Here is a 27,294-nt window from a genome sequence, read left to right on the forward strand (position 1 = left end):
GCTCCCTAGGCAGCTGTTAAACCATTTATCTTTAAGTGCACTTAATTAAGTATGTGTATTTGTTTTAGGAGGCTGAGTAAAGACATGATGATGCAGGTTTCAGCTTCAGTAGCATTTCTTGAACTGTTCTTTCTAGGAAAGCAGAAATTTTGTTTTGGTCTTTCTTCATGCATCATGAAATCAAAGGTGCCAATTTTGTTCTCCATTTTTTGAAAATTATTTTTCTATTTATAGATACTTCTGAACCCTTAGAAACAAGTTTCAAATAGTTGGTAAACAATGTTCACATTACCTGTATTTATCATAATTATTTCTGATATAAAGCTTCTATGGTGCATGTCTTTTGCCACATGCAATAGCAGTTAATAAATACAACATACATATATAAATGTGGCTGCTGGACTAAGTTTACAGGCTGCACTTGATAAGAAAAATCATCATTTTTAAGAGCAATGCATAAAAGTCAGTTCCTTGGTTTTGCTCCTTCATCCCAAATAAATCCAGAACTCAGAAGCTTACGCAATAAGCACGTAAGAGTTGGCAGGTCTACAGGCAACTTGCTTTAACTGCTCAAAGCGGATGAGCTTAACCTCTTCTCCCCTCCTACCCACAAACATTTTCTATACTTCTTTCTGATTCACCATTCACTCCAGATTAATTACCCTCTAAAGAGGTATTTTAAAAATGCTTTAACTGAAGGAAGAACTTTCTTTTAAGATGACTGCTAGTAACAGAGACAGGCTTAAAAATACATCAGAAAATTAGGTACATTTCTCACTAAGACTTCCAGCCTTGTGTGTCTAGCTCCAGAGTGCACGATCCCCAACTTACTTTTATTCTTGTACAACCAGCACATCCCTGGCCACAAAAGTATCAAAATAAACAGTAAGTACAAGAAAGAAGTCCGACACTCAGGATTCATTGCACAAACATTTAAACAGAGGAAATAATTTCTTTTACAAATGTGTTACTCTTGTATAAGAATAATTTTGTACAGAAAATAGCTCTTTGTACATTTTACAGAAATACGCTAACATTTAGATTCTCTATTAACGGATAATGATTGAATGCCATTTAAGATTTCAGTTATGTTTTAGAGTTGCCAAATATCAATAACACAGCAATACATGACTTCTCTAATACCCTTAAACTGCTTGACTTATCAAGTATTGAGTCAAGACAGTGAAAACACTCCTAGAACCACGTTAATCTGCACACACTCAAGTATCTTGAAACTGTTAGTTATGAAATACCTCCTGAAAGTAATACTGTAATTTAAGCGTCAAGGACTATGAACTTAAACCTTAACAAGGCAGCATTACTTGCTCACTTAGATTATCCTGCTTGCTAATACTGTAACAACCAAATGGAACAGAAGCTTTTATGTTAAATGGGTTTACTGTTAACATGACCTTCAAAACGAGATAGCAGAAGCTACTCTAGTAAATGCTATACAGCATTAATACAACATATAAATGTAATAAAAATACTTTTATTTTCTTAAGAAAACACCACAGAAGGTAGAGGAAAAAAAAATCAGTAAATTAAGATATAAAAAGTAAATCTGTGAAGAACAAGAAGAAATTGAAAAATAGGTGTGTGTATATATATTTGTGTAAAATGTAGGGATATGCTGGGAAGTACATATATTCAAAAATACTCAATTTCTTCAAAGACTGTGTTAAAGCCCATATGGTATCATGTGGACCTCAAACATAAACCACATTCAAACACTCTTCCTCTGCAATTGCTGTTTCAAGCACCTGTACTTATATGCAAGTTTCCTTTGAAATTAGTGGGAAGGTAAGAACATTTATCCTTGAAATAAAACTATATGCAGTAAACTTTTCTTGCTTTCTAGATGTTTTGTAAGTTTAAATAGAAGATGTGAGCAAACAAGTACTATATAACCCAATGACAGAAAAAATGGAATTTACATTGTATGTGATCTATTTAGTATTCATCAACAGCTACTCAAAAGTTTGCCAGCTGTAGCCTATATGAGCACTGTTGATGCTTCCACGTTTCAAGATTTGAATGTGTGACAATGTTTAGTCAAACATGGCCCTCGCTCTGGTTAGCCAGTCTCTTAACACATACAACTTTCAAACAAATTCAGCTGGAACTGGTAGACCTCTCCTTCTCACAGCACAGAGGTTGATATGAGACAGTAATGAATCACATTATACTGGTTCACATTTCCATGTAGTTAGAAGGAGAAACAAGCCCCCTGTCAAAACCTTATTCCAGTGATTTTGCAAATTCTGCATAGTCAATGTATCCGTCATTGTTCTTATCATCATCCCTTAAGACATCATCTATTAGACTAATCAGCTCTTCTTCCTTCATTGCCTGGGTATGCTCACCACCTTCCTACAAAAAGAAAACCACATTGAACAGTTTAGCAGTGTTTCCCATCTAGTGGCACCTATGACAAGATTACTGACAATTAATTTTTTGTTAAGCTCTTAATGTTTGGTGCCTAACTTGGCACTAAGTTTTATGTAATCATTTATACCAATATAAGCAACTGTTACCAGGTGCAAGCTATGAAGTCCAAGTTCTCTGGACTTCAGAACAAGCACTCTGTATCCAGCTAATATATTCTTAGCCAAAAGTTCTAAAAGCTAAATAGATTATTATCCATCATTATACACTGTGCTAACAGATGTATTCTTAATTTGGATCTTGATGTAGTATAGACACTATAGTTTCTATACAGTACAGAAACATCTTCCTGTATGTCAGAACTTGCAAAATGCAGAGCTTGGCAGTAACAGAGTAGTGAAAAAATCCAGCACTGCAGCTTAAAGTCAGTAAAATTCTCAGTATCACCTCTTAGGAGCAAAAGGGAATACAAAGCGGTGCCTTTACACAAGAAACAGCAAGTCACTATTCTGTTCTTGGCTAGGTATTTTTTGCCACAGGTGTACACAGGAAGTTATGCTATTTGGAACTGTAACTTCCAAAAGGTCAGTACGAGATAATCTATTCGTATGGTCTTCTTAAGGATTGTATCTTCCCACTTTGTCCTTAAATGTTCCCAGGTGGAAAGAGAATTCGTGTTTAGAAAAAGGTGAGGAAGAAAAAGGCAGACTGTGACTGCCTTTCTAGACTATTCTTCTAATACTAATTTTGTGCAAGAGGTTTCTTACAGTTTGTGTATCCAAGGCAGTAACAGTTTGGAGTCAAAACTAGCAGCCTTAGAACCTCAAACAGCATCATATCGCATGCTATTTCTGTAAACCCTCATCAGCATTATCCCACTTTGGATACCTTCCCTTTTCCCCCATCCCTGCCTACCAAAGTATCACCTCTGTCAAATCATTTTCACTCTAAACTACAATGGAGACTTCTCGAAAATTGCAATGTGACATGAAAAGCTGTGATAAAGCTAGCGCTTTTATAAAAATCAAACCAAAACTATTAGGGGGGAAAAAACAATCTCATTTTCAGGCAAAACTGTAACTGCACTGAAGATGTGTTGTAACTGTTCTGTTCTACTGTGAGCTGCTTTTAGAAAGTCAGAACTGTTTCCAAACACACATGCCGTTACAAAATTGCACCTACCTCTTTGTGGACGTGTGATATAGCAGTAGCAAGCTCTAACCCATCTAGCAAATTATTGCCATCATAATCATGCATTTTGAAGTAATGAAGCTGCAATTCTTGTGGAGACATCTCAGATTCGGGTTTCTCAATAACACCTTCCAAATGTTCCATGATGTGGCTAAGAAAAAAACCAAACAAAACACACCACCCACAACATATCTATCAGTTAATATTTAATGCTCTGTTTACATCAAATTTAGCCTTTGATCAGATAGTCAAGTACACAGGAAATACTGTATCTCTAAAAGCACCCTGGACAACAGAAAGCTACAGTATTATACTGAGATGAAGGGGGCACAAAGGTTGGTTGTTACAGGTGCTGTAGTGGCCTCTAATACCTCAGATAGCTATTTCCCTTTCTTCTGGCCTACTTAGCAAATTATCAAAACAACTGAAGCAGTGCCCAAAATCTCCTTTGTCTTCCAAAGCACAGGAACTGGAGGAAGCTCTTTCCCAGTCAAACATGAAGTATTCTAGGGAGTTTTATTTGCTGCTATCACTGTTTTGTCTGTATGAAGAAGCAAATGACAAAAAACCCTCTCACTTTACCTGTTCAGAATACGATTTGGTCTATAGTATGTTGATCTAGGTAAGCAGGATTCCTGTAAGAAATTCTTTATAGCACGAGTAGGGCTAAAGGCTCCAGAGAGACCTTTTTCGGTTTAGTATCTCTAGAACCTTATCGAGCAAGCATGTCTCATATCTGACTCTGGCTATTCATACAACATCCTGAGAAAAGATGGTGCCCTAGGCTTAAGTCCAACGCATATAACAAGACTTAAAAGATAAGCAAATTATTAAGAAGTAAAGTTTATATTTTTAGAACATGGAACACATACTCTTTATCTTGTACCAAGTTCTTATCAAGGCGAATATTTGCATGTTGACTCTCTCCTACGTGTTCCTCAGCTAGGGCAGAGATGATGAATGCAGCCAGAAAGCAGAACAGCAGATGTATTCTAAAAATCCTCTTGGACATCATGATCTCCTACAAAAAGTAAAACAACACCCCCCCCCAAAAAAAAAAAAAACCCAGATGAAAAATGCAACCTACTTTCAGGAGACTTACAGAGTGCTTAGAAATAACACCACCAAGTTAGAAGAGAAGAACTTGCCTCATTTCAAGCACTCAGCAAGCAGAAAACTAGAGAGCTCCAATTAGGAATTTCAATGAGGGTGTGTATTTCAAGGAAGTATGCAGCAATTTTCAAAGAATTACTTTTATTTTTCATGCAGCGAACGTGCTCGGCTCTTCATATAGCTTACTGACAGCCAACCCTGCCAGCTTCACGCCTGCCCTAAATCATACACAGCTTTAAAAACGCAGCGGTCGTCGCAGCGCTCGCTCCACAGGCAAGCGAAACGCTGAAGCCCGGCAGCGGGGCGAGCGGCGCGGAGCGCCCGACCGAGGCCAGCAAAGGCGCCGGCTCTCGGGTTTTCTCCCACCCCCGGCAGCGCCGGCTGAAGCAAACCCAGGGCAGCAGCCGCTTCGGCACGGAGCGGTGCCGGGGGCCCTGACAGCGCCGCGCTGCCCGCCCGCCTCGGCCCTCGGGGGAGCCCCCGCCGCCCCCGCCCAGGCCGCAGCACGCCCCGCTCCACCTCTCCCCAGCCTCACAGCCGGGGTGGGGCGGGCGGACCGGCCCCACCGCCGCCGGGCTACGCACCCTCCGGCGGATGGCGGACGGCCGCCGCGCCGTGCCTCCCGCGGGCTCCGGGCTCGGGGCAGGCCGGCCCCCATCCCCGGCCTCACCTCTGACCCGACGCAGGCGCCGCGCTCGCGCCCCGCCCCCTCCTCCCGCCGATTGGCTGCACCTTTCCGCCGAGCGGCGGCGACGTCACCGCTCCTGGAATTCCACGTGGAGCCCTCGCGGAGGGACAGGTGGCGCGCACCGCCCACCCCGGGGCGGGGCCCGGCCCCTCGCCGCCACCGTTGCGGCGGGCGCCCCGCCCTGCGCTCCCGGCCCGGCCCGGCTCGGCTCCTCTCGGCCCCGCCCGGGCAGGGCCCGGCCAGCCACGCCCCGGGCGGGTGGAGGGCAGGTGCCGCCGGTGGAGCCGAGAGGAAGGTGGGCGGCAGGGCTGTCGCCGGGAGGGGCAGCGTGTGCCGGCTCCCGTCCCCGCTCTGCGCCTTTCCCCCGCGGCCTCTCGGCAGCCCCTTCCACAGGCGACCGGCTGCGCTTTCCCCGCCCTGCCGCTGCTCGGGGAACGGCAGCGCCCTCTCGCCGTTCCCCCCTGCAGCTCGTGAGCCGTGCGTTCTCCGCCTGCCCCTCACCAGGTGCCGAGGGCCCCGTTACCGTTACGCCCCACACCCCCGGCACCTGCTTGTGCCCCGCCAGGCCGTCGCCTTCGGAGCAAACTCTGAGCCCGGGAAGCCGCGGGGGGGGGGGGGGGGGTTCTGCCTCGTTGCCCACGCACCCCGGGTTACTCTGTCCGGACATGGCTGCCGAAGCGGGGCGGCGGCTGTCGGGAACGGCTGACAGAAGCAGCCCGGGTTTTCGCTGACTTCCGAGGGCCTTGGTCAGGGCGCAGCGCCCCCGGCCCTTCCCGCCGAGGAAGGGAGCCCGAGGCCTTGCCGGCGGGGCGGCAAACGTAGCAGCGCGGCGGCGGTGCCGGCGTTTCCCGGGCCCCGCCGTGTGTGGCAGGCCGGCGGCAGCCGGGTGGGCGCGGTGCCCCCGGCGGGCCGGGACAACGGACGGGAGCGCGGCTCGCTGGCCCGGGCAGCCGGCAGCCGCCGTGGCCGGTCGCGACCCTCGGGCAGGAGCCGTTAGGCCCTCGCACGCCCCGCCGCCCACCCGGGGCCCGGAACCGCGACCCCGCACACGCTCCGGGGGCCTCCCGGCCGCTGCCGCCGGGGACTCCCCGCCGGGCGGGCGGGACGGGGAGGGGCGGGCCCGGCCCGGCGCTAAGATGGCGGCCAAGGGCTCGTACTCGCATGTGAAGCTGGAGGGGGAGATCGAGCGGTGCCGGGCGGAGGGGCACTGGGGGCAGCTCCGGCACCTGGCCCAGCAGCAGCTGCTGCCGGCACGGCCCCCGCGCAAGGCGGCGGCGGGGGACGTGCAGGACGCAGGTAAGCAGCAGCGGCGGCGGGTGGCGGGCGGGCTGGGGCAGAACGGCGGGGCGGCCACCGTTACCGGACCGCCCGGGCGTGGGGCGGCGGCGGGGCCGGCTTGTCGCTCCGTGCCGCCGCCCGGGGCGCTGGCCTGGGCGGGAGCTGAGGCTGCTCCGTCTCCCGGGCTTGCGGGAGAGGGCTGGGGAGCGCCCGGGTGCCGGCGGAGGGAGCGGGCTGTCGCCCGGTGTCCCTTGTAGGCGCCCCGGCCCGGCGGCGGGAGGGAGGGGTGCCTAGGAGAGGCGGCGGGGGCCCGGGAGACGGCGTTCAGGAAGAAAACTCTGCGCTTCCTCTTGGTGTCAGCGCTGCCGAGCCCGCCGGGCTGCGCGGGGAAAGGCGCCGCTCGGGGCTGTGGGTGGGAGCGAGGGGCAGCAGCGCTGGCTCGGCGGCTTGTGCGCCTCGGGGCCGATGCCCTCGGCTCGCTGAGCACCGGGACGCGGGCCAGGGCCGCGCTTGGCGCCCGCCGTTACCTCAGCGGGCTCGGCGGGGCTGCGGCCAGGCCACCGACCGAGATGTGCCGCCTTTGGAAATGCCTCTCTTCAGCTGCTCGATAACCTGCGATGCTGATTCCCTCTTGCCCCCTCCCCGCTCCATTCTGGATGCCCCTAAATCTCTCCCTCCGTTTCTGAAGAGGGCTGCTTTATTTAAAGGCTTAGGCTCATCCAGGCATACTTTCACGTGTGAGACAGGTTTTGTAAGCAGCAAACGCGCTGCTGTCTTTTTTCCTGTTATAACATGGGGCTTTGCCCGGTTTTAAATGAAATCACTTGTAAAAAGTGAGGCAGCCTAACTTAGAAATAAAAAATTCTGTGTCCGTAGTCAACAAGCAGTAAGTTGTGAAGAGGACCTGACCCTAGCCACCACGCTGGTACAAGAGCTTCTGCCGTGGAAGTCAGATGAGCTATTTCTGTGAATAAAACCACTTCAGTGCTTCTAGGATGTGGCTCTAGAGCTAATCGAAGCTTGCTGGAGTGCAATAAACTTCTCGGTGGGAAAGCGTGGTGGGGGGAGATGTTGGTCGCTTCATACACGTTTATTTACGAGGCTTTCCAAGTGTGTATGGGATGCAGATTGAACCCTGTGTTGAGAACCACACGGCTCGACCTTTGAACTTCAGTCAGGTTTCTGCAGTGCTTCCCAGGTGCAAAGATCATCATGCAGTTTGGGGGCATTAATAGTTGAAGAGTTCGTATTAGTTTGTTCCCTTGTAATTAAAAGGTGTAACAACAGTATGATTGCTGTAAAAACATTATTTGTTAATTTGCTGCTATGTCATCATAACTTGCTACTTGTGAGAGAGTAATGCTCTGTTATTGCTACAGAACTTTTCTTCCAGCAAGAGGCTAGCTACAGTTTTATGTTTCTAGAAACAACAGTGTGCCTGGATGGGATTTTTTAATAGTAGTATTTGCTTTGAGAGCTTGTGTATATTTATTTCTTCACTGTATGTGGCCTTATATAATTCCTTAAGTGGGGTTAAGAAATTAGTGACTACATGAAAGCTCTTCAGTGTTGTGTAGAAATGATTGCATGCAAGGTTGCGGGGGAAATATACTTGAACATTTACGCTTCCCGTTTTCTGTACATATACTTTGTTCATGCAAGTTAGTTGTAGATCTGCAATTGAGCAGGAAGACCTACGGTTATAATTTGATATGCAGCTGAACACTTAAGCCACAACAACCAAAAAATCTAAACCAAAAAAACCCCACCCCACAAGTTGATCATTAATGCCATATGTAATGTATAGGTAGTAAGTGGGGATAAGTTGTGGGATAAGGCAGGGGAGATGCGACAACAAACTAAATCAATAGAGACATCAAAAGAAAATTTAAAAAGTGACAGCATAAAAGTACAGAGAGGAAATATTAAAAAATAGGGAGAGAAAACTGAATAAAAGTTAACATAGAAAGGATATTTTAGAAGTGAAGGGATTAAGAAAAGAGAGGGGAAAAAATAAGAAATAGGGTCAGTGAAGTAAGTAAATAAATAAAGACATTGAAACAGAATTTAAAAAGTGATGAAGTAGAGGACAGGCAGGAAGAATTAAAAAACACAGAGAGGGAACTGGATAAATGGAGACATAGAGAGAAGATTTAGAAAGCAACGGGATACTGGTCATACAGGTAAGAAGTCAAATATTGGGAGAGGGAGCCGGATAGACAGCCACAGGGAAGGGACATGGGAAGAGCAATGGGGTGCTCTGAGAGCAGAGTGAGTCACTGAAAACAGAGATGGGTCACTGGGCAGAGGGAGACCTAGACATGCAATTTTCACAAGCAGCGGGGAAGAAGGCAGTGTGGGAAGAATCAAATAATAGCAGGTGGGGAGCTGGAAAGGGAGAGGCATAGAAAGGAGATGTAGAAGGCGATGGGGTACAGGGCAGTGTTGGCAGAAGAGCAAAAAGCTTTCTGAGCCGCACAGCCCGAAAGGGAGACGGAGGCAGGGGCAGGCAAAGAGGCAGGCAGAGACCTGGAGACCTCCCGCAGACCTGCTGCGGTCACCGATCCCACACACACACTGCGCGGCGGTGAGGACCGGCTCAAGTCCAGCCCAGCCAAAGCCAGGACCACCAGTACCACGCATCCCACTGCAGCAGGGTCCTGCTTGGTCCCACCCCGTGCCACACCACCAGCCACCACCTCCTGCCCATCCTGCAACAGCTACGCAGCTATCGGTCCCTTCGTCTGCAGAAATTGTCCTTCAAATGTCCATAAATTGTCCATGAAACATCTGCCGTGGTCAGCTAGTCCATGGCTTGGGCTCCACCCCTTGCGGTGGTCACCCAGGACAGGAGAGGTGGCACAGAGCCACTGAAGCCAGCTCAGGCAGGGGCACAGTGGCAAGTCCACGGCTTCCTGCAGCTCCCCCTCCAGCAGTGTGGGTGGCTTCTGCTGCGGCGTGACCTACCACGGACGGAAGCGTGGGCTGTGGCATGTTCAGGGCATCTCCAGCGCCGCGTCCATGGCACCAGACCACGGGGTTTAACATTGCAGCAAAGTCCTCCCCTGGCCTTTTCTCCAGGGGGACTTCTCCATGGGCCACCGGCCCTTTGGGGTGTCCCTGCTCTGGTGCCCTCCCCACGTGACACCCTCCAGGATGGCAGCAGTGGCGGTGGTTTGGGATGGAGCTGTGGTGGTGCCAGGGGATGGTGAGGCCTGGGGGGGTGGGCGATCCTGTGGCCTGAGGTGTCCACCACCAATAAACGTGCTGGCGGGCTGGTGATGGCGTTTTGGGGGGGGATCCTGGGGGTTTTGGGACTCAGCCCAAGGAGCCACCAGGGAGGGGTGGAGTGGAAACTGTTCATTGGTGGTCGGTGCTGGGAGTGCCAGGGCCCTACTGGGAGCACTGGGGCCTGTACTGGGAGTGCTGGGACCCATACTGGGAGCACTGTGAGTGCACTGGAGCTGCACTTGGCGCCTTGGGACCTATACTGGGATTGTACTCAGACAGCTGCAGCCCAGGCTGCCATGGTACTGGGAGCACTGGGCCCGTACCAGGAACATTGGGGCTCATACTGGGATCTTAATTTAATGGTAGCTCAGGCTGGCATCGCTATACTGGGAGCACTGGACCCATACTGGGAGTGTGGCAGCCCATGCTAGGATTGTGCTTGAAGAGCTGTGGCTCAGGCTGGCTTCATACTGGGAGCACTGGGGCTGTGCGGGGAACATTGGGGCTCATACTGGGATCTTACTTTAATTGTAGCTCAGGCTGGCATCATACTGGGAGCACTGGTGCTATATTGGGAGTGTTTGGTCCCATATTGGGATCATATTGGGAGAGCTGTGACCTAGACTGGCATCGTACTGGGAGCGTTGGGGCCCGTACTGGGAGCACTGGGCGCATACTGGGATTGTGCTTAAAGAGCAGTGGCTCAGGCTGGCATCGTACTGCAAGTGCTGGGCCCATACTGGGACAGCGCTGGGCTCTACTGGTGTGCTCAGGGGCTGGGGGGGGTCCCTATTGCCCCCCTGCACCAGCAGCACCAGCCCCTCCGTCAGCACCTGCAGGAACTCCAGGTCTGACCTGCGTCAAGCGCCTGACCCACAGCTGACCCATAAGTGCCCCCACTGCTCCCTAACTGCTCCCCAGTTCCCACACCTGCTCCCCAGGTGCCCCATAACTGCCCCCAATTCCCCCCAACTGACCCATAAGTGCCCTCGAAGTGCCCCCCACCCCACCCCCCAATTCCTGCCTCTGACCCATTTTGCCCTGGTTTTGCTCTTATTCCCCATTTTGCCCCATTTTTTCCCATGGTTTGCCCATTTCTCCGCCCTCCCATTCTGCCTGGTTTTGTCCCGTTTCCCGCATTTCTATCCTGGTTTTGTCCCAATTTACCTGGTTTTGTGTTTTTGCCCTGTTTTCACAGAATCACAGACTCTGTGTTTTGGCCTTTTGGCCTCAGTTTTGCCCGTTTTGCCTCATTTTTGCTTTTCTTGCCCTGGTTTGTGCCCCACTTTACCCAGATTCCCCATTTTTCTCTTTCTTACCCCCACTTCTTCTCTCCTCTTTTCCCCATTTTGCCATTTTCCTCCCAATTTTGCCCAGTTTCCCCTGTTTGTCCCTCACTCCCCCCTCTTTCCCTGTTTTTGGTTTTCCCATTTTTCCTGGTTTTCCTGCATTTTTTGCCCTGTTTTCACCATGTCTCCCTGTTCCCCCATTTGCTGTTTCTCCCTATTTTCCCGCTTGCCCCTATTTTCCCTGTTTGTCCCTTTTCCCCATTTTTCCCCATTCTCCATTTCGTTGCTGTGCGTGGACTGAAAATACAGCAATAGATAGACTATTGTGTTTCCTGTATTCTAGAATTTCAGACTTTGAAATGTGAAGTATATATGAAATGTAGGGCTTGGCTCTTTTGATTTACAAAGATTTTCTTACCCTGTTTGACCTGCTAGTCAGCTGGTTGAGGTACTTGTTTGAATAAATGAACTGCAGAACTGGACCCTGTCGTGCAAGAGCTCTAAATACGCTGGCAGATGAAACCTTTTTTCAGCACGTGATTGCAGCCTAGCGTGATGATTCGTGCTGTATCCAGTGCTACTACCTATGTTTGAATTACTCTTCTGTAAAACTGTGAAGAGGAGTGGGTTTTAATGTAGAAGGAATTACATGTGGCATATTAGTTATGTCACTGGATCAAGCCTTGTGTGTCTTTGATAATGGATATATAGAATGTGTCTAAATTCTTTGTTTTTTCTTTGGTCAACTTTCAGCAAAATCTTAAAAAAGTTTCTGATGTGGTTACTGTTCTGCAGTGAAATTCAGAGCTTATCCATGGTCCAAAGCATGCAGTTCATGCTTTTACGTTTGTAAATCTAAAGGATGCACTTCAATGTTTGCAAAGATTGGTCTTAACTTTTGAAAGGGAATTTTCATCACAAAACTCGTAACTGTTACATTAGGGACAACACAAGAATGAACTGTGCTGTCAAAATTAAAGGCTTCATTAGGGAAGACCTTCAAGTTAAAAGGAAATGTCGTTCATTTTTTCATAGGAAACATGCTGTTTCCAGTAGCTCAAGTTAATGGAACTTCTTTCTGTCTGCTAGTTCTTCCTTACCCCCTTGTTTGAGTTACTGTTTGTGTGTCTCAAAAGGTATGTTGTTTTGGTTTTTTAATGCTGTTTATCAGCAGTATGGCACTAAGCAATGTTTCTTGTTGGTTGCTATGTGCTTTCAGACGACTACAGGACTATGCTGCTTGCAGAGGCTCTGCTGGAAGAATGTTTGAAGGAAAACTTTGCCAAACTGAAGGACTCCATTCCACTGACAGAGAAGAATGAGCCAAAACTGGGTGAAGCTAAACAGTATTTGACCAATATCTTAAGCAGAGGAAAACTACGAGTAAGTGGGCTCTGTTGTCTTAATTCTTGCCAACTGGATGTGTCTTTCATATGATTATCAGTCTGATGCAAGGTGTTGGCATTGCCTGTCCATGTCCCTGTATGTACAGTGCTGTGTTTATAGGTGTTAATAATGGACTGGTAATTCAGTACCCCTTTGCAGTGCCTTCTGTTGGGAGACTCGCTTTTTCATATGCAAACAAATTATGTGCTACAACTATATATCCTGGGTTTTTTTTTATTAGAAAGAAGCAGGATAAATATTTAGTAATCCTCTGGGCTGGTGGGGCATGGCCACTTCAGGCTAGCACAGCTGAGTGACTTGCTGCTGCTCCTGGGCTGAGGGAATTGTGTACACCTGGTCAGCTCCAGTCAGAGGTAAAATGTGCCGCAAGCTGCTGTCAAGCACTTAAGGTTGTGGTGTGAGTCCAGGATTACAGCTTTACATTGCTTTTGGTCTCTGCTAGAGATGTTATGAGAGGTTATGCTTTTATTTTGTGGTCTGGATGTGTGGTTGGTAGCTGCCTGCCAACTTAGCTGCAGAACTTTGGGAGTGTTGTAAGACTCTGCCTCGATGGCTGCTGCTGTGTTGGTGTCCTTGGACGCACAGTTGCGTAACTGGCTTTAAAAAGACAATGAATTACAACACTCTGTTCCAGACTTGTATTACGTTTGGTCCTGAAATTTAGAGGCTAGTTAGCTTCAAAGTGTATGTTACACTTTTATTACGTTATTTTCCAGGGAACATGTGTGCAGTGGCTTTTCTGGGGGAATTCCTTGTTCTTAACTTCTTGAAAGTCAGCGTATTTAAAAAGTAAAAATGAGGGGGGAAGGAAGAGGAGTCCATCCAACCCTCTTTCTTTATAGTTTAGCACCAGTAACAGAGCCAGAACCACTGAATTCTTCCAGGTCATCTTGTTAAGTTTGGCTGCATGAATTGCCGTTACTGGTTTTTTGTTAGTGGTAACTTGGCTACTCATGCAGCATTGACCCCGTGTTGACTGCACGTATTAAAAAGAGGAGTGTCAAGGCTAGGAACCTTTTCATGCTTTCCAAAGCATAAAAAGGGTCTGAACGGATGTATCTTACTGAATTCTTTTTTGTTACACAGATTTGTATGCATGATTTCAATCCTTAAGAAACCAAACAAGTCTCAAAAATAGCAGACATGCCTTCTGGTTTTCTACTTTTGCCTGAAAATTCTTTGAGAACTTTAAGAAAATTTGGGAGGTTTCTCACTCTTTAATTAAATGTACAGAGGAGAGGGGAGCACTTTACTAAAAAGTGATGCTTTCTTCCTAGTTTAAAAGCAGGGGATTTCCTTGGTGTATATGTAGGTAGTTCTGACAACGGCAGGCTTTTATGTGTTGTCTGAGGCTGGTGAATCAAGAGTAGGTCAGCTGAAATGAAAGAGGTGGCTTGTAAGCTGTGTATTTCCAAACTGAGCTCCAAAGTAGTTGCCTGACTTCTGTTGCCTGCTGCTCTCATGAATATAGCTGTAGGATCTCTAGACACTTAAATCCTTCCTACTGTGGCCTGCAGAGCTAGCAGTATTGAGAGGAAAGCATTTTGAATCTGCTTAATCTGTTCTGAAGTACCTCATTCTTGCTGTCTGGTATTTTACCATGTAAACACTCTTTTCCTGTCCCTGCTCTGTTTCAGCCTAAGCATATGACAGAAGCTATGCTGATCCTAGGAAAGCTTCATTATGTGGAGGGATCCTACAGAGATGCCATCAGCATGTACGCAAGAGCAGGAATTGATGACCTCTCGACAAAAGATGAACCTCTGTACCTGCTGCGTTTGGTAACTGAAGCCTTTGTTATTAAAGGTAAAGGGCTATGCATGCATATTTGAAGTATGCTGTGTTTAGGCTGAAGTTGAAGGTATTTCTCCAAGTGATTTGATTGGAGCAGAGTTAGGGCAATGTTGTCTGCTTTAGAAAATCCTACTGGGTATGGCCTGTGTAGTTTAAACTTAAAGGCATTATGGAGTCTTAGTCCATGGTTTTTAAACTTGGCTGGCTTGTACAGAAGAGCTTGAAATTGGAAATCTTGTGGAGGTTTAGATTGGATATTAGGAAAAATTTCTTCACAGAAAGGGTAGTCAAGCATTGGAACAGGGTGCCCAGAGAGGTGGTGGAGTTACCATCCCTGGAAGCGTTCAAAAAATGGGTAGATGTGGCACTTTGGGACATGGTTTAGTGGGCATGGTGGTGTTGGACCGATGGTTGGACTGATGATCTTAGAGATCCTTTCCAACCTTAATGATTCCTATCTTTTACTTTCATTAAAAAATAATCCAGCCACAAAGCCAGGAAACGTGAAATTACTACTCTCCCCTTAATTGGTTTAGTGGTGGACTTGGTAGTGTTAGGTTAATGGTTGGACTGGATGATCTTAAAGGTCTTTTCCAACCTAAACGATTCTATGATTCTAACTGTTGGCTCTAAGTCAGCAACACTCTCGAGCTTGTGTATCCATTTTTGGGAAAATCTAAATCAAGCACGCAGCTGAATTGGGGCCTGTGCTTTCTCTTAGAAAGGGTTCGTCTACTTGTAAATTTTAATGATTTCTGTGAATTAAGCAAGGATGATGTTTCCAAGTTTTAAACTCTGGACTAACAGAATATGTGCTTTCAAAGCAGGTAGTATATTTTTGCAATGCATGTCACACAGTATCAGACCTTATGTACAAACAGGAATCTCTCCTCCCCCTTTTAATTCTACAGACATTGCACTGTTTGAGAGATCCTAATAAAAACTGCCTCTATGGGTAGCGAAATTGCATTTCCTTTTTGAGTGGGGGAAAGGAAGACCCTAGTCAGTTTTTGACTTGGGGGGGTTAAAGATCAGTAATCTTCTCTTTCATTTGCTTTCAGTTCCTTTATAAATGTTGCTTAAGTACTGCTACCTATCTACTGCTTTCTACTCTTTCCAGCATGTCCACCAGCTAATTAGGTGAATGAGAACTCTGATGATCAGATACCTTCAACTGGTATGTAAAAGAGTGAAACCAAATCAACCCAAAATACTGTTTGACTGGGCTGCTAGTATTACTGATAATAATTTGGGTGGTTCATGATCTCACACAGTCATTCTGCTTTTTTGAAAACCTGTTTGTGCTGCTTTGCTTGCTTTAATTTGTTTTCTGTGGCACTGGTTGAATCTGCTTCATTAACAAGCTTTCGTGGAGCAGGACTAATTTACTTGTAACTCACACTAATGCTTGCATGGTGCAGAGGAGTGAGTAACTGCCAGTGCATTCATAGCAGTGTGAGTTTGAGAGCAAATACTGGTGCACTCCAGAGTCTGAAGGAGATGCACTATCCTCACTGGACACTGGATAAGGCCCTTGGTGAGGTGTGAATGTAATGGTAACATATGCATGAGCACTGATGGAGTAACACTGTTCCTGTAAGGCCTCTCCTATGGTATTGACTACCTCACTTGCATATGAAGATATGGGGGGTGGAGGTGTTTGTCTCAGAGGATCAGGCCGTAATTTATTTTTTCCCATGTGGTTTGGCACGGAACGTAAATATTGTGTTGCCCCTGTGTTTGTGTGTAAACCGTAAGGAGCCCCTGTCATTGCGGAGCAACCTCTGTGCTATTACTGTTCCACAGTTTTTATCTTCCATGTGATTATTTTCAGATTAGCCAAGATATCAAGGGTATAGTAAGTCACTTAGTATTCTACCAGAGTTTCTGACAGGGAAAAGTCCAGCAGAGTGGAGCTTGTCTGGCTGAGTTTGGAGAGGACACTCACTGCTAGGATCACTGTTCCCCCATGCCATGTGCTTGACCTTCCAGTCTTAGAGAAATAAGCCCTTAAATGTTAGAAATTTGTACAGGTAACTATGGCAATAGCAGTGTGCATTTAAATTTTCATTTCAAAACATGTCTGTCCAGGCTACCTCTGCAGGGCAAGTAACAGCGTGAAGTTGAATTATTTAAAATTCATTTATACTTGATGCTAAAGATTTTTCTTATTCCCCTTTTTCATTTGGTGTCTCTGCAAAATTCTGTTGATCCGTGCTATATTATTGCCTTTGGTTGAACTAATGTTAGCTTACACAAGCTGAAACCTTCTTTAAAGACACTCTTGAACATCACTGGTAGTAAAATTTTTGCAGGGATCATCATTAGGCAACAGTCCAGAAAAGCCACAGTCCTGTCTTTATTTCAGGGCAGAATTTAGGTTCCCTACTTAATTTCTTATTCAGATTTTCAGTAGTGGGAGAAAGCAGTTGGTTTAAAAGAATATCCCTGTTGGTCTAGCATTAGTTAAACACCAGAACTTTAGTATGAACCTGAAACCACCGTGGTTTTGTATAGCTAGTACTTCTGGGTTGTGCTTATATGCAGAATGCCAGTGTAGGTTCTTAAGCACTCAGGATTATGCTGGAAAGGTCATGGAGGACAGAAAAGTCAAATCAAAGGCACTCATCCTTTTGCTGTTGGAAACAAACAAAAGTGTAATGAGAAAGACATGGGATACACTGGGAGGAGCTGCATAGATGAAGTCAGTGGTAGAAATTAAATGTGAACCAGCAAAACTGAGTTTGCTTTTTTTAGGGCACCTTTTGAGCTCCACAACACTTAAGGCTGGACACTGACCTAATCTCTGGGGTCTTCCTCTGAAGATCTACAGCATGTAGTAGGTTCATATTGTGGTAAGAAGCAATATGGATTTGCACCCATGTGATTGCACTGCAGAAGCTGAACAGGGAAAAAGGTTTCTTGCTTGCCTTGCTCAGTAGATTTCCACCCAAGGTGAGTATCAAGCAGTAAATGTTGAAGTTCTTTATAAATGTGGGGACTTGAGCAGTTGACAAGTCACAGGAGAGATGGCAGAGAGGGCAAGACTTTTCCAGTTTCTCAGCTGACTGTTTCTGCTTGTCCCTGTTGTGAGGCGAGGAGAAGTTCTGAGGGCACTGTGAGTGGAGCTCTGACAACAGTTTGATTTTTCGCGATGACTAATTTTAACCTGTATGGTTAGTTAATAGGTGGTTCGTCTGTACTTGTCTACTTCCTCCCTATCCTCCTGAAGTTAATTTTTCCTTAAAACCTCTGCTCAGTTCACAGTACTGCAGGTAATCTCTGATGTAAGCAGTTCTGTCTGTTGCATAAAACAGTATCGAGGAAGCAAACTTGCTTTCATTTTCCTTCTAATTCACTTGGGGCATGTTGTGGCTTCGTTACCTGGCGTTGTCCATTTGAAACAAGCAAGAAAAAAAGACTTCAGAACAACGTGTGTAACTGCCAGAGCCCGTTGATTTCCCTCTGGCTGTGCTTGCTGCAGAAACCCTGCAGAGATATCTCTCTGCTCCCAGTGGATAAATATTCCTGGTAGTAGGGTAGGTCACAACCTAACCCTTTACAAAGCCAAGTATAGCTCTATGACTTCAGCATACCTAAATTTCGAGTTTGTACAAAGGCTCCTATGTTGTTGCAGTGTTTGTTGCACAGCCTTTCTTGCTGCGCTGCATGACAGCATGCTGAGAGCTGTGTTAACTGAAGGAGACTGCTGCCAGCCTGAGTGATGAAGGCTCAGGCAGGGCTGATGTGGCGTGAGGGTCCTGTCTTTGTAATGACTGAGAGGGCCTTTGGCTTGCAGTCAAGATGTGTGGCTTCAGAGCTGCTGCAAGGCGAGTCAGCCCTGTGTGGAGGAGCTCCTTGTGCCCATCAGGCCAGCTGTCAGGCCAGGCATTGGACTTCCTCCACCTGGAGGGGGGTAGCCTGGAGATAGGTGGCTATCTAAATCTGTGCAGCGATGACACAGGACTGCAAATGGTATCTAGCTGGTTTGCTAGTGAGTTAAAGCTTTAACAGTCCACTGCCTCTTTCGCCTTTTCTCCTAGTCCATCCTGCAGTAATTTTTGTGTTGTTACTGGCCACTTCCAGCTCGGGGTGGGTTTAATTTGTGCAGCTCCAGTCTGAGCTCTCTGTACAGTCAGAATTTGGCAGTTCTGGGGTGATTCATCAACTCTTCAAATGGCATCTGACATGGATGAAGTGCGTGGTGTCATACAATACAGCCTCCTCTTTGGCAACTGTGAGAGGAGGCTGTGGACTGACTTGTTCGTGGGTGTCTAAAGATGGGTGAGATGAACCCCTTGTAAATTTGTTTCTAAAAGGTTGGTTTTTTTTTTGAAAACTTTAGAAAAGAGAGCCATTGTATCAAAAGGCTGCAGTGTGAGCTCAGCCTTTTTAGATCCTAGAAAAATCCACGTGGAAGAGAACAAGGTGATACTGTGTCTGTAAGAAGCCTTGATCATAGTCTGTGTTTTGTTATAACAAGTCCAACCACAAGCCACAAGTACAAGGAAATGAGACTTCGTTAGTTCAGTGGCTCAGAGCAGTCTCCATTTTGTTCTTGAATCCACTTAAGTCATTTAAAGATGTTTAAAATCTGTAGTGTGACACTTCTGAAGAACCGTAAGAGAAACACTGCTGGATTGAGCCACTGGTCTTTAGAGACCTCCTAAGAGCTGTGAATGCTGTTGCTGAAAGCAACACCCTGAATCTACCACCTGAGGGTTTTTTTTTCCCAAGCTTGATAATGTTAAACAGCCTGGAGCCTGCATCCAGGGTTCTGGGTTCAGTCCAGCGCTTTGTGGGTTTTTAGGGTTTTTTGTTTGTTCATTTTTAGGACAAACTGCTGATCTTAGGTGGTTTCCTGTTTCTTTCATGGTTGTATCTTTTAAAACTTCAATGGTAATGAGGTCAGTATTGCTTGGAAGTATATTGTTCTGCTTTCTCCCCAGGTGAAATCTTTGTCTTTGGTTTGTAATACTGGAAGTGGTTGTTTGGAGGTTATGGTGGTGTCCTGAAAGGAACGTGGTGATATAACACAGAGATAATAAACAGAAAAAACTGACCTTTTACTTGGCTGGTTTGAAAACTACTGGCTTGGTTTTAATCCTGATTTTAAATTGACCAACTGAAGCCTCGAAATTTAAATAATCTATTTTAAACTTCCTTTGTGCTTGTGCCACTTAATTAATTTCTTATTTTGTTGGTTTGCAGAACTATTAAAAATATGTAGGCTTGCATTCAGTAAACATAAGTCTGGTATTAAAATTGTTCATTCTGGCTAATCAGAGGATATATGTTCATACTTGTTCATACCCTTCATTGGAGTCTTTAATTTTTCACATTTGCTTGTGTGTCATTAATTTTCTAATACGGTTTTCTACAGGATGATTAATTTCCTAGGTGAGATTTGTATTCAGCTGCATTTGTTTGGAAATTAGAATAAAATGTACAGTTAAAGATAGCTTTATTGCAAAGCTAGGTTCTGATAAATCTACTTTTTTCCTCCTCTCTTCAAAGAATTTGATTACGAAAATCCTTTCGGTTAAGCAAATTAATTTCACTTGCTACGGACAACATTTTAACTCAGTGTTTCCCGTAAGTGTTAAAACTGGTAAATTTCTTGTTATGTGTGCATTTTTTTAAATTCGTAGATTAAAATGGGAAAAATAAGCTTTCCTGTTTGCTTTTATTTGGTCAAAGCTTTGTTGGTTCATTAGCTTTGAAAAGCTAATCATGGAACTAAATTAGTGGAAGAAACTGAAAGGGAGACAGAAACATGGGTCGTCTTCTTTTTTCCTTTTTTTTTTTTTTTTTCCCCTCCCTGGAAGAGAGTGCCTCTTTTAAAGACTCATTTCAGTACTCCATCAAACTCTTATTTCAGAGCCTAAGCCAATAACTTCTCCAGTTCAATTTTTTTACTAAATGCTACTGATCCCATAGTGCAAGTATATTTTCTATTCAGACAATGTTAATGGGTGATTGTGTGTTACAGGCTTAACTTAAGCAGCCTTACTTTTAAATAGAGTCCTTCTGAAAACAGAATTTCCAGTTAGCTTCTCTGGGATGAGATTTTTGTCCATTTAGGTTTTGATGAATGAGATGGCAGTACCAAAACTATTGAGCGTACCGGAATACAGACTGTGTGGAATGATTTTGAGTTGCCAGTAGTTTGAACAATTTCAAGTAGAGATAAAGTGAGTTTGGAAACATTAGGTAGCTTTGCAGGGTCATAATTTATTTCATAATCTTTTTGAAAGTCAATTTATACTTCCAAATTCTTTTTGCAAGAAGCATTTTTAATTCAGGTCATGTTTTACAAACCTGTTAACAGGCTATACGTGCACTTTCTGAAGCTGCTCCTCATTTCAGAGGGTATAACACTTTGCAAGGTGTGTTCTCCTTTTTCCAGACGAGCGTTTGGAATACTGTTCTGCCTCTTGAATGCCAAAAAACCCTCCCTGTGGTTATGCACACTCTTGTGCTCGGGCTCTTTTCCACAGGCTGATTTTTAAGAGTTCTTGTAGTTCTCTAAGAAAAACTTTGCTGTAATACCTAAAAAGAGATAGTGTGGGGGGATCTTACTATGTAAGGACATACCTTGTCCTGTCAACTGAGATGAGTGTAGGAAATGGATTAATGGAAGGTTGATGGCATTTTTTCCATGTTCAAATAAATAATTTTCTTTATGTCCTCTCTGGGCGCTAATGGGGGAAAGTAAAAGCATGTTGTAATTGCACATGTCAAGATAAAGCTGATCCATTTTTGTATTATTGTTCAGTAGCTACATGACTGCAAGGAAAATACCCGGATCTGCTAATGGTAAAAGAAGAGGGAACCCAGCTCTTCCTTCCCTCCTCCCACCACAACCGCCCCCCCCCCTAAAAAGCTGAGTTTTCATCCTGCCTGCATTGCTATTACTGACTGACATGGGGGCAACGTGCTGTAATGTACCCATTTAGCAGAAACAGGCAGGGAAAATCCTAAGAGCCTGAATTCTCTTCCTACCTCTCCCCATTAGTTTCAGCACCAATTATTATGTCGTTTAGGCACTGTTGACATCATGGCATGCTTACTGTGGGCTTTTACTTAAGTCTAAATCTTCTCTACTCTGATCATCCTGTTTAGACCGGGAGAGTTGTTCCTTTGAAGTGCATTGACTTCACTGGGACTCCAATTCACTACTGTCTGGAACCTGCCCATATTGGAAGTGACAAGGCTGGCTGAGGCACTTCAGTTCCTTGTAGTGTTCAGGACAGCAGCTGAGACTTCTGTAAAGACAACACCAGCGTTCCTCATGGTCTTTAGGAAAGTTTGTTGATTATGATGGACCAGAATGATACTGGGCATAAAGTTAAGAAAAGAAAAGCACAGGTTTGGGTGAAAGTTGTGGGAAAAATTATCTAAAACTTTGCTTTTGCTTTTTTTTATTTGTACAATATATTGCTCTTGGGTGGTTACTTCTGCCAGTATTTTCAGCTGCTGCTGTGACTAAGTAGAACTGCAATGGAAGAAAAAATTTTTTTTCTTTCTTTTTTTTTTTTTAAGGGTCTGTCAGGGAGAAGGACACAAATTCCGTTTTGTTGGAATCCTTCTCTGATGACTAAAAACGGGTGAGATCCATATCTCTGAGCACTGAGATCTGTGTGGAGATGGGCTCCTTCAAACAGAGTCTAAATAATAAAACTGGTTTTCCCGCCTGACCATTAGGAAAATTGCATCCCAGCCACAAGGATGTATGATGCAATATGACATTAAAAACACTAACTGAGGGTAAGGCATTTTGTTGGCAGAACTTGTTTTCACTTTTGCTTGACAAAAACTGCATCTTTTAAATGTTAATCCCCATCAGAGAGAGAGACTTTGTTCTATACCTGGTATACACTTCAAAGTGCTAGTGTTCAGAATTCTGCCAGCCAGACAGGAAGCATGCTGTTTATTCATGTTGGCATCAGAGTAGCTGTCTGATAGGTAAAAGCCCCAGTTTGTAGATGCTGATGTCTTGATAAAAGGGCCTAGTATTAGTATGTCTTAGTTGGGTTTTCAGAATAGAAATTTAAGAGTTTGGAGTTGCTCTTATGTTGTGACAGTGATGACTTTGAAGCTGTTGCATGTTGGGGAATTGTGTGCCTTGGTGCTGCTGCTTTCCAGCATGGATGTGAAAGAGTTGCTAGGCCTGGCCTTGGCACTCTTGGTGCACTTAGGCTTCATGTGACAGCCGGGGAAGAGGGTTTTGCTGTTATGCTCCATGAGCTCTTCTCTGCTGTTGGGTACTGTAGGGTACTGTATTTTTTCTTTCTGTTTGTATTTCAGAAGTAGTTTGTTTAGCACTATCTGCTATGCACAAATGCAGCATGGCTGTGATTTTAGGCTTCTGAGGCGAGTTAGCTGTAGGTCACTAAATGCAAGTAACTGAACTTTGGGAAGTGGAAAAAGAAAATAACTTATTGTTCCTTTTCTTAATGTGATTTAGTTTCTGTGATGGTAAAGTTTTGTTAGGTTTCCACTCCCTTCTCCACACACAGTTGCAGGTGCTGGTTGCACACATGCACAAAACCTTCTCCACCTTCTGCACTATGATTTAGTTCTCTAAAGCTGCGGGGTTGGCAGCATCAGGAGATACAAGTGTAGTTTCACGTGCTTTTCTAAGGAAACGGAACAAGGAATGCATGATGTTTGTGTGGTAACATGAGACACCATGCTACACTTATTTTCACTAAAAGAGAACAAATACAAATGTACTCTCAGATGGCCTAAGCTAGAGGTAGCTTTTAGATGGCTATGATGCTGTCCCTATGCTGGGGCTGTGTTACGCAGCATGATATGTGTCCGGTGGCTATGGGAGTATTTCCACGTGCTGGTTTACCTTGGAGTAAGCTCTGGATGTCTTTGACCATCTTTTAAGTGACAGGGAAACAAGCCTATTAGTCCTCACAGGCTAGGTCTGTTCTAAAAAAAGTTAAGTAGAATTGGCTTGAGTGCTTGATACAAATCAGCATAGTAAAATCTGAATTACCTTCCACTCTTCTTCCTGCTCCCAAAGTACATGTGAAGGTGGGGTAGTGACTGTGACTGCAGCTAGAAGAGAACTTTCTCACTGTTGATGCTGCCTGGCAGTGATGCAGGTGAGCTCAAGCTGAATAAAACCCAATACTTGGTCATCAGCACCATGCCTCTGCCTTGTGCCCCATCCACTTTTCATTTTTTCTCTCCTGCTTCTGCCTGTTATATTTAGACCAGGAAAAAATGAAATTCTTGCAGCATGCTGTGAAAGTTTATGGGTGTGGATGTTGTTGACAAACATGTGGGATGTGGGACTGTAAGAGATTGCTATTCTCCCCCATGTTTGCTGTGCCCCAGAGCATTGCTCCAGCAGAGGTATCTCCTTAACTGCTCTCAGGTATGTCATGGAATGGCAGTGGCCTCTTGTACCCGGGCAATTAATACGTTCTAGCAGTGGTCCCCAAAGTGCAAGATGATCCACTGGGATGCAGGAGAAAAATATTGACACTTCTATTTACATTTATTTTTTCTTAAAAAAAAAAAAAATAATCATTAAAATCAAGCTTTACTAATGTATTGGATTGACAGTGGTGCCCTTGCTCAGTCTGTATGTCAGAGGGTCCCATGTCACGTACAGCCCACGAAGTGTCTTGTGGAAGAGGGGTGTTCCACAGCATGGAGAGGCTCACAGGGGCACCCTCTCTTGTTTGTTCGCTTCCAGTATGTTGCAGTTCACATGTGCCTGGTTAAGTGGATTTATGTATTATATTATCTAGTTTTAACTAATCTAACCCTCATGAAATAGACAAGTAGCTTAAAGATTCCATCAAAGAAACTGCAGGTTGCAGGTAATACTAATAACACGAGCACAAGTGAACAATAAGAAAGTGGCAGAGCTGGCACTACTTCTAGCATGAGCTCTTCATCAGCCACATTATGAGGTAAAAGCAATGATGGTCTAATCAGATCTCATCAGCAATGTTTAAAGTCCAGTGATAACTCAATTCAGTACTCTAAAAAATTTCATTAAACTTAATAACAAAATTTTTAGGAACCTCTTTTGAGGTTTCTTACGTGAGAGCAAAAGCTGAAAAACCACATACCAGTGGGGAAACACTTGTTCTTCCTGCCACGGCAAAATGGCTGAAATAATACACAGAAGACAATATGGCAACAAACTAAAATGCATTCCTTTGGAAGACGCATAAAGACATTGCCGAAAACTTGAAGAAACAAGTATTAGAACAAATTATTTGGTATGGGAGGTTTGCTATATGGTTGTACAAAAGTACAAATGTTTCTAATATGCCTCAGTTTAGGGAGTTTGCTAGATTCTGGTTCAATAATGAAATACACTAAGAACTACTTAGCAGCAAAGTGGGACCCAGAAGTGTACAAAGTGCTATAGGATGTCATCAATGGGGTTAACTTTATAAACACAAGACTTTTAAATGGAATCTTTACAATACTTTGTAATGAGATGGGGAGTGACCATGAAAATCTTTTGTACCACACCAAAGCTCACTGGTTGTCTTGTGGTGAAGTACTTAAAAAAGTTGTCAAACTTAAAGATGAGTTATGCTTTTTGCTTTTACAAAAAGTCAAGTGTTCTGCATTTGCTGACCTTTTCTGTGATGACAGGTGGCTGTCAGTAGCATGCTACCTAGCAGGTGTTTTTGAAAAAATAAACACATAAATATATAATAAATACATTGTAAAGCAGCGTGTGTATATAACTATAAACATATGTTGGGTGTGCATGCTCAGTATTTTTTTTTTTTTTTACTCGTGGGGTGTATGATCAAAAGGTTTGGAGACTGCTGTATTACAGGTTAAGGCTAAGGTTCAAAGATCTGCCATGAAGCTTAAGAACAGACAATTGATAGGCAGCATAGGTCTTGATATGCTTAGAAAAATGAGCATCTTTGGATTAAGGTTGCTGATTTCTGCTATGCAGGAAGATATGCAGTGTGATGCAGAGCCTACATGGCATTGATCAGGGGTAGGTGACTGGGGTTGCATCTCGGGGGAGTGCTTGCCACCTTCTGGCTTCACAGCCACTCAATCAAAAAGCTGTCCTAGTTTTAACAGTCAGCTTTAGCTGTAATTGCAAGTCTAACCAGATGGAGTTCTCAATTTCAAATAATTGGAGTAACATTGTTAGCATTGGTTTATTGCATCTCGTGGGAAGGCTGGGAGTAGGGGTCTTGAGTTCTGTTTTGATGCAACTAAGCAGCCTTGCACAGGTTACTTAAATTTTCAGGCTTCATTCCTCGCTTATGGCCAAAAAGGTCTTCAGACAGTTTTATGTCGGGCTAGTGGAATTTTCTACCTTTGTACCTTTGAGACTTTTACAAGAAAAATACCCCAAGATTATAATGGATTGCTGTGAATATACTGGGCTGTCGTGTAGCAATAATCCTGTATTATAGGAAGCAATTGTGCCAGAAGTTTGTGCAGTTTTCTTGCAAAACAAAACTTTTGTCCTCCTCCCCACCTTTCATGAGGTGCAGTATGAATGAATGTGTTCAAAACCAAGGGCTTCTAGGTCTATCTTCCCCCTCTTCTTCTACTTGCATTGCAAATAAATCCTGCTGAAAAATCATAGCTCAGTTGCTGGGGACATGAGCGTCAAGACCCATGATGCAAATTATTTAAACTGGTGTGAATTGTAGCAGAAATAATGCATATTGCTGGGTCTTGCCTATGTCAACCTAATCCCGACTGCTGCTTTGGCTTGTTGAGGTTCAGGCTATTTTGTTTCCCAAGACACTGTAATGTAATAGGTTGACTGAGGGCTGTGCTCTTCAGTTCAAACCTTAGCTGGCGGGGCAGGCTGGCTGTAATACCATCTCTAAAATGGTTTGGTTGTGCTTTTGAATTTTATCCTTGAAAAGTGTTTAGTATTCTGCTGAACTTTGATTAGTCAGCGTGCATGTGTATATGTTTGAAGATCTAGTCTTAAAAAAAGTCTTGTTTCAATGCTAATTGATTTTCTAGAGCCACACTTCTGAACTAGGCTGAAGGCTACATGCTAGAAATGAAGTGCGCCTTCCCCTTGGGGACAGCTACCCGGAATGACCTGGTGTTTGCCACAAAGTGAGAATGTGCAGACAACCAATTTCCTTGCAGCAGTTGCCATGCAATACGTTCACACCCAGCTTACCTCAAGACAAATTACTTATCTTCCTGTAGCTAGAGTAGAACTATTGCATGCACTTAGCTTAGCAGCGTGCTGGCTTCTGGCCAGGATGACCTGTCCGTGTGGCACAGGAGCATAGGTGCTGTAACCTTGCTCTGCAGACTGGGGCTGATGCTGTTGGCAGGGTTGTAAGTTCCACCCTAAGCTGTCTTTTGCTTCAAGTTGCCATAACTGTGATCAACACAAGTGTAGCAGGTAGGCTTCATGCTCTGTGTGCTGTTGTGTTTCTTTGATCCCTTCCTTAGGTTGCCAGGTAGCTCTGATGCTCCTGGGCTATGGTGTTTTAGCAGTTGCAGGGTAACACTGCTGGAGAAAGTAGTGCCCTGCTGCTGACCCTGAATTCTTGCACCTGTGAACCCACCATTCGTTCCCCAGTTTGTGTAAATTCGTCCAAATACAGGAGGCTGGAAATCTGTCTAAAAAGGAAAATGAAAAGAACCTGTGAGTGGATTGGTATATTCCTCCTACTCAGAAGGAAGAATGCTGCTATTTGGTGGACTAGTTTATGAACTGGAGGAAGAGAAGAAAGCCCCCTTTAGCCTCCTCTTCTCCCTAGCAGTTGTGCCGTCTCCATCTATGCACCAAGGCTTTCAAGACCAGGCTGAGACATGCCCTGAGCTGGCCCTGCTTTGAGCAGGAAGTTGGACCGTGGACCTCCTGGGATCCCTTCCAGAATTAATTTTCGTGTCATTTATGTTGCTGAGAATCTGATA

The 27,294-nt window shown here is 44.9% G+C and overlaps 2 protein-coding genes across 3 annotated transcripts in view; one reads left to right on the top strand and one right to left on the bottom strand.

Moving 5' to 3' along the window:
• Positions 1-933: 933 nt before the first annotated feature.
• MCFD2 (multiple coagulation factor deficiency 2, ER cargo receptor complex subunit) lies at positions 934-5,294 on the bottom strand. Its single transcript, XM_075706835.1, has 4 exons — positions 5,277-5,294; positions 4,452-4,600; positions 3,571-3,730; positions 934-2,373 (listed from the first exon to the last, which is right to left on the bottom strand). The coding sequence occupies exons 2-4, from the start codon at positions 4,592-4,594 to the stop codon at positions 2,242-2,244; spliced, it is 435 nt and encodes a 144-aa protein (XP_075562950.1). The 5' UTR covers positions 4,595-4,600; positions 5,277-5,294; the 3' UTR covers positions 934-2,241.
• Positions 5,295-6,501: 1,207 nt separating this feature from the next.
• The window catches only part of TTC7A (tetratricopeptide repeat domain 7A), a 184,758-nt gene continuing 163,965 nt past the window's right edge, over positions 6,502-27,294 (top strand). The window contains exons 1-3 of one of the 2 annotated variants that reach the window (XM_075706834.1): positions 6,502-6,676; positions 12,398-12,561; positions 14,223-14,391. In XM_075706834.1, the coding sequence (XP_075562949.1) occupies positions 6,517-6,676; positions 12,398-12,561; positions 14,223-14,391 (493 nt within the window). In that variant the 5' untranslated portion in view covers positions 6,502-6,516. The remainder of the gene's footprint in view (positions 6,677-12,397; positions 12,562-14,222; positions 14,392-27,294) is intronic. The other variant, XM_075706833.1, reaches the window with a different exon arrangement.

This window comes from Pelecanus crispus, chromosome 3 (genome assembly GCF_030463565.1).
Source record: "Pelecanus crispus isolate bPelCri1 chromosome 3, bPelCri1.pri, whole genome shotgun sequence".
In the NCBI taxonomy this organism is placed as follows: domain Eukaryota; kingdom Metazoa; phylum Chordata; class Aves; order Pelecaniformes; family Pelecanidae; genus Pelecanus; species Pelecanus crispus.

Coding starts and splice junctions, on each gene's coding strand:
- MCFD2 (XM_075706835.1), bottom strand. CDS start 4,594: ATGATGTCCAAGAGGATTTTTAGAATACATCTGCTGTTCTGCTTTCTG. Junction 3,731..4,451: donor AACTTGGTACAAGATAAAGA/GTATGTGTTCCA, acceptor TTTTTTTCTTAG/CCACATCATGGAACATTTGG. Junction 2,374..3,570: donor TATCACACGTCCACAAAGAG/GTAGGTGCAATT, acceptor TTCTTTTTGTAG/GAAGGTGGTGAGCATACCCA.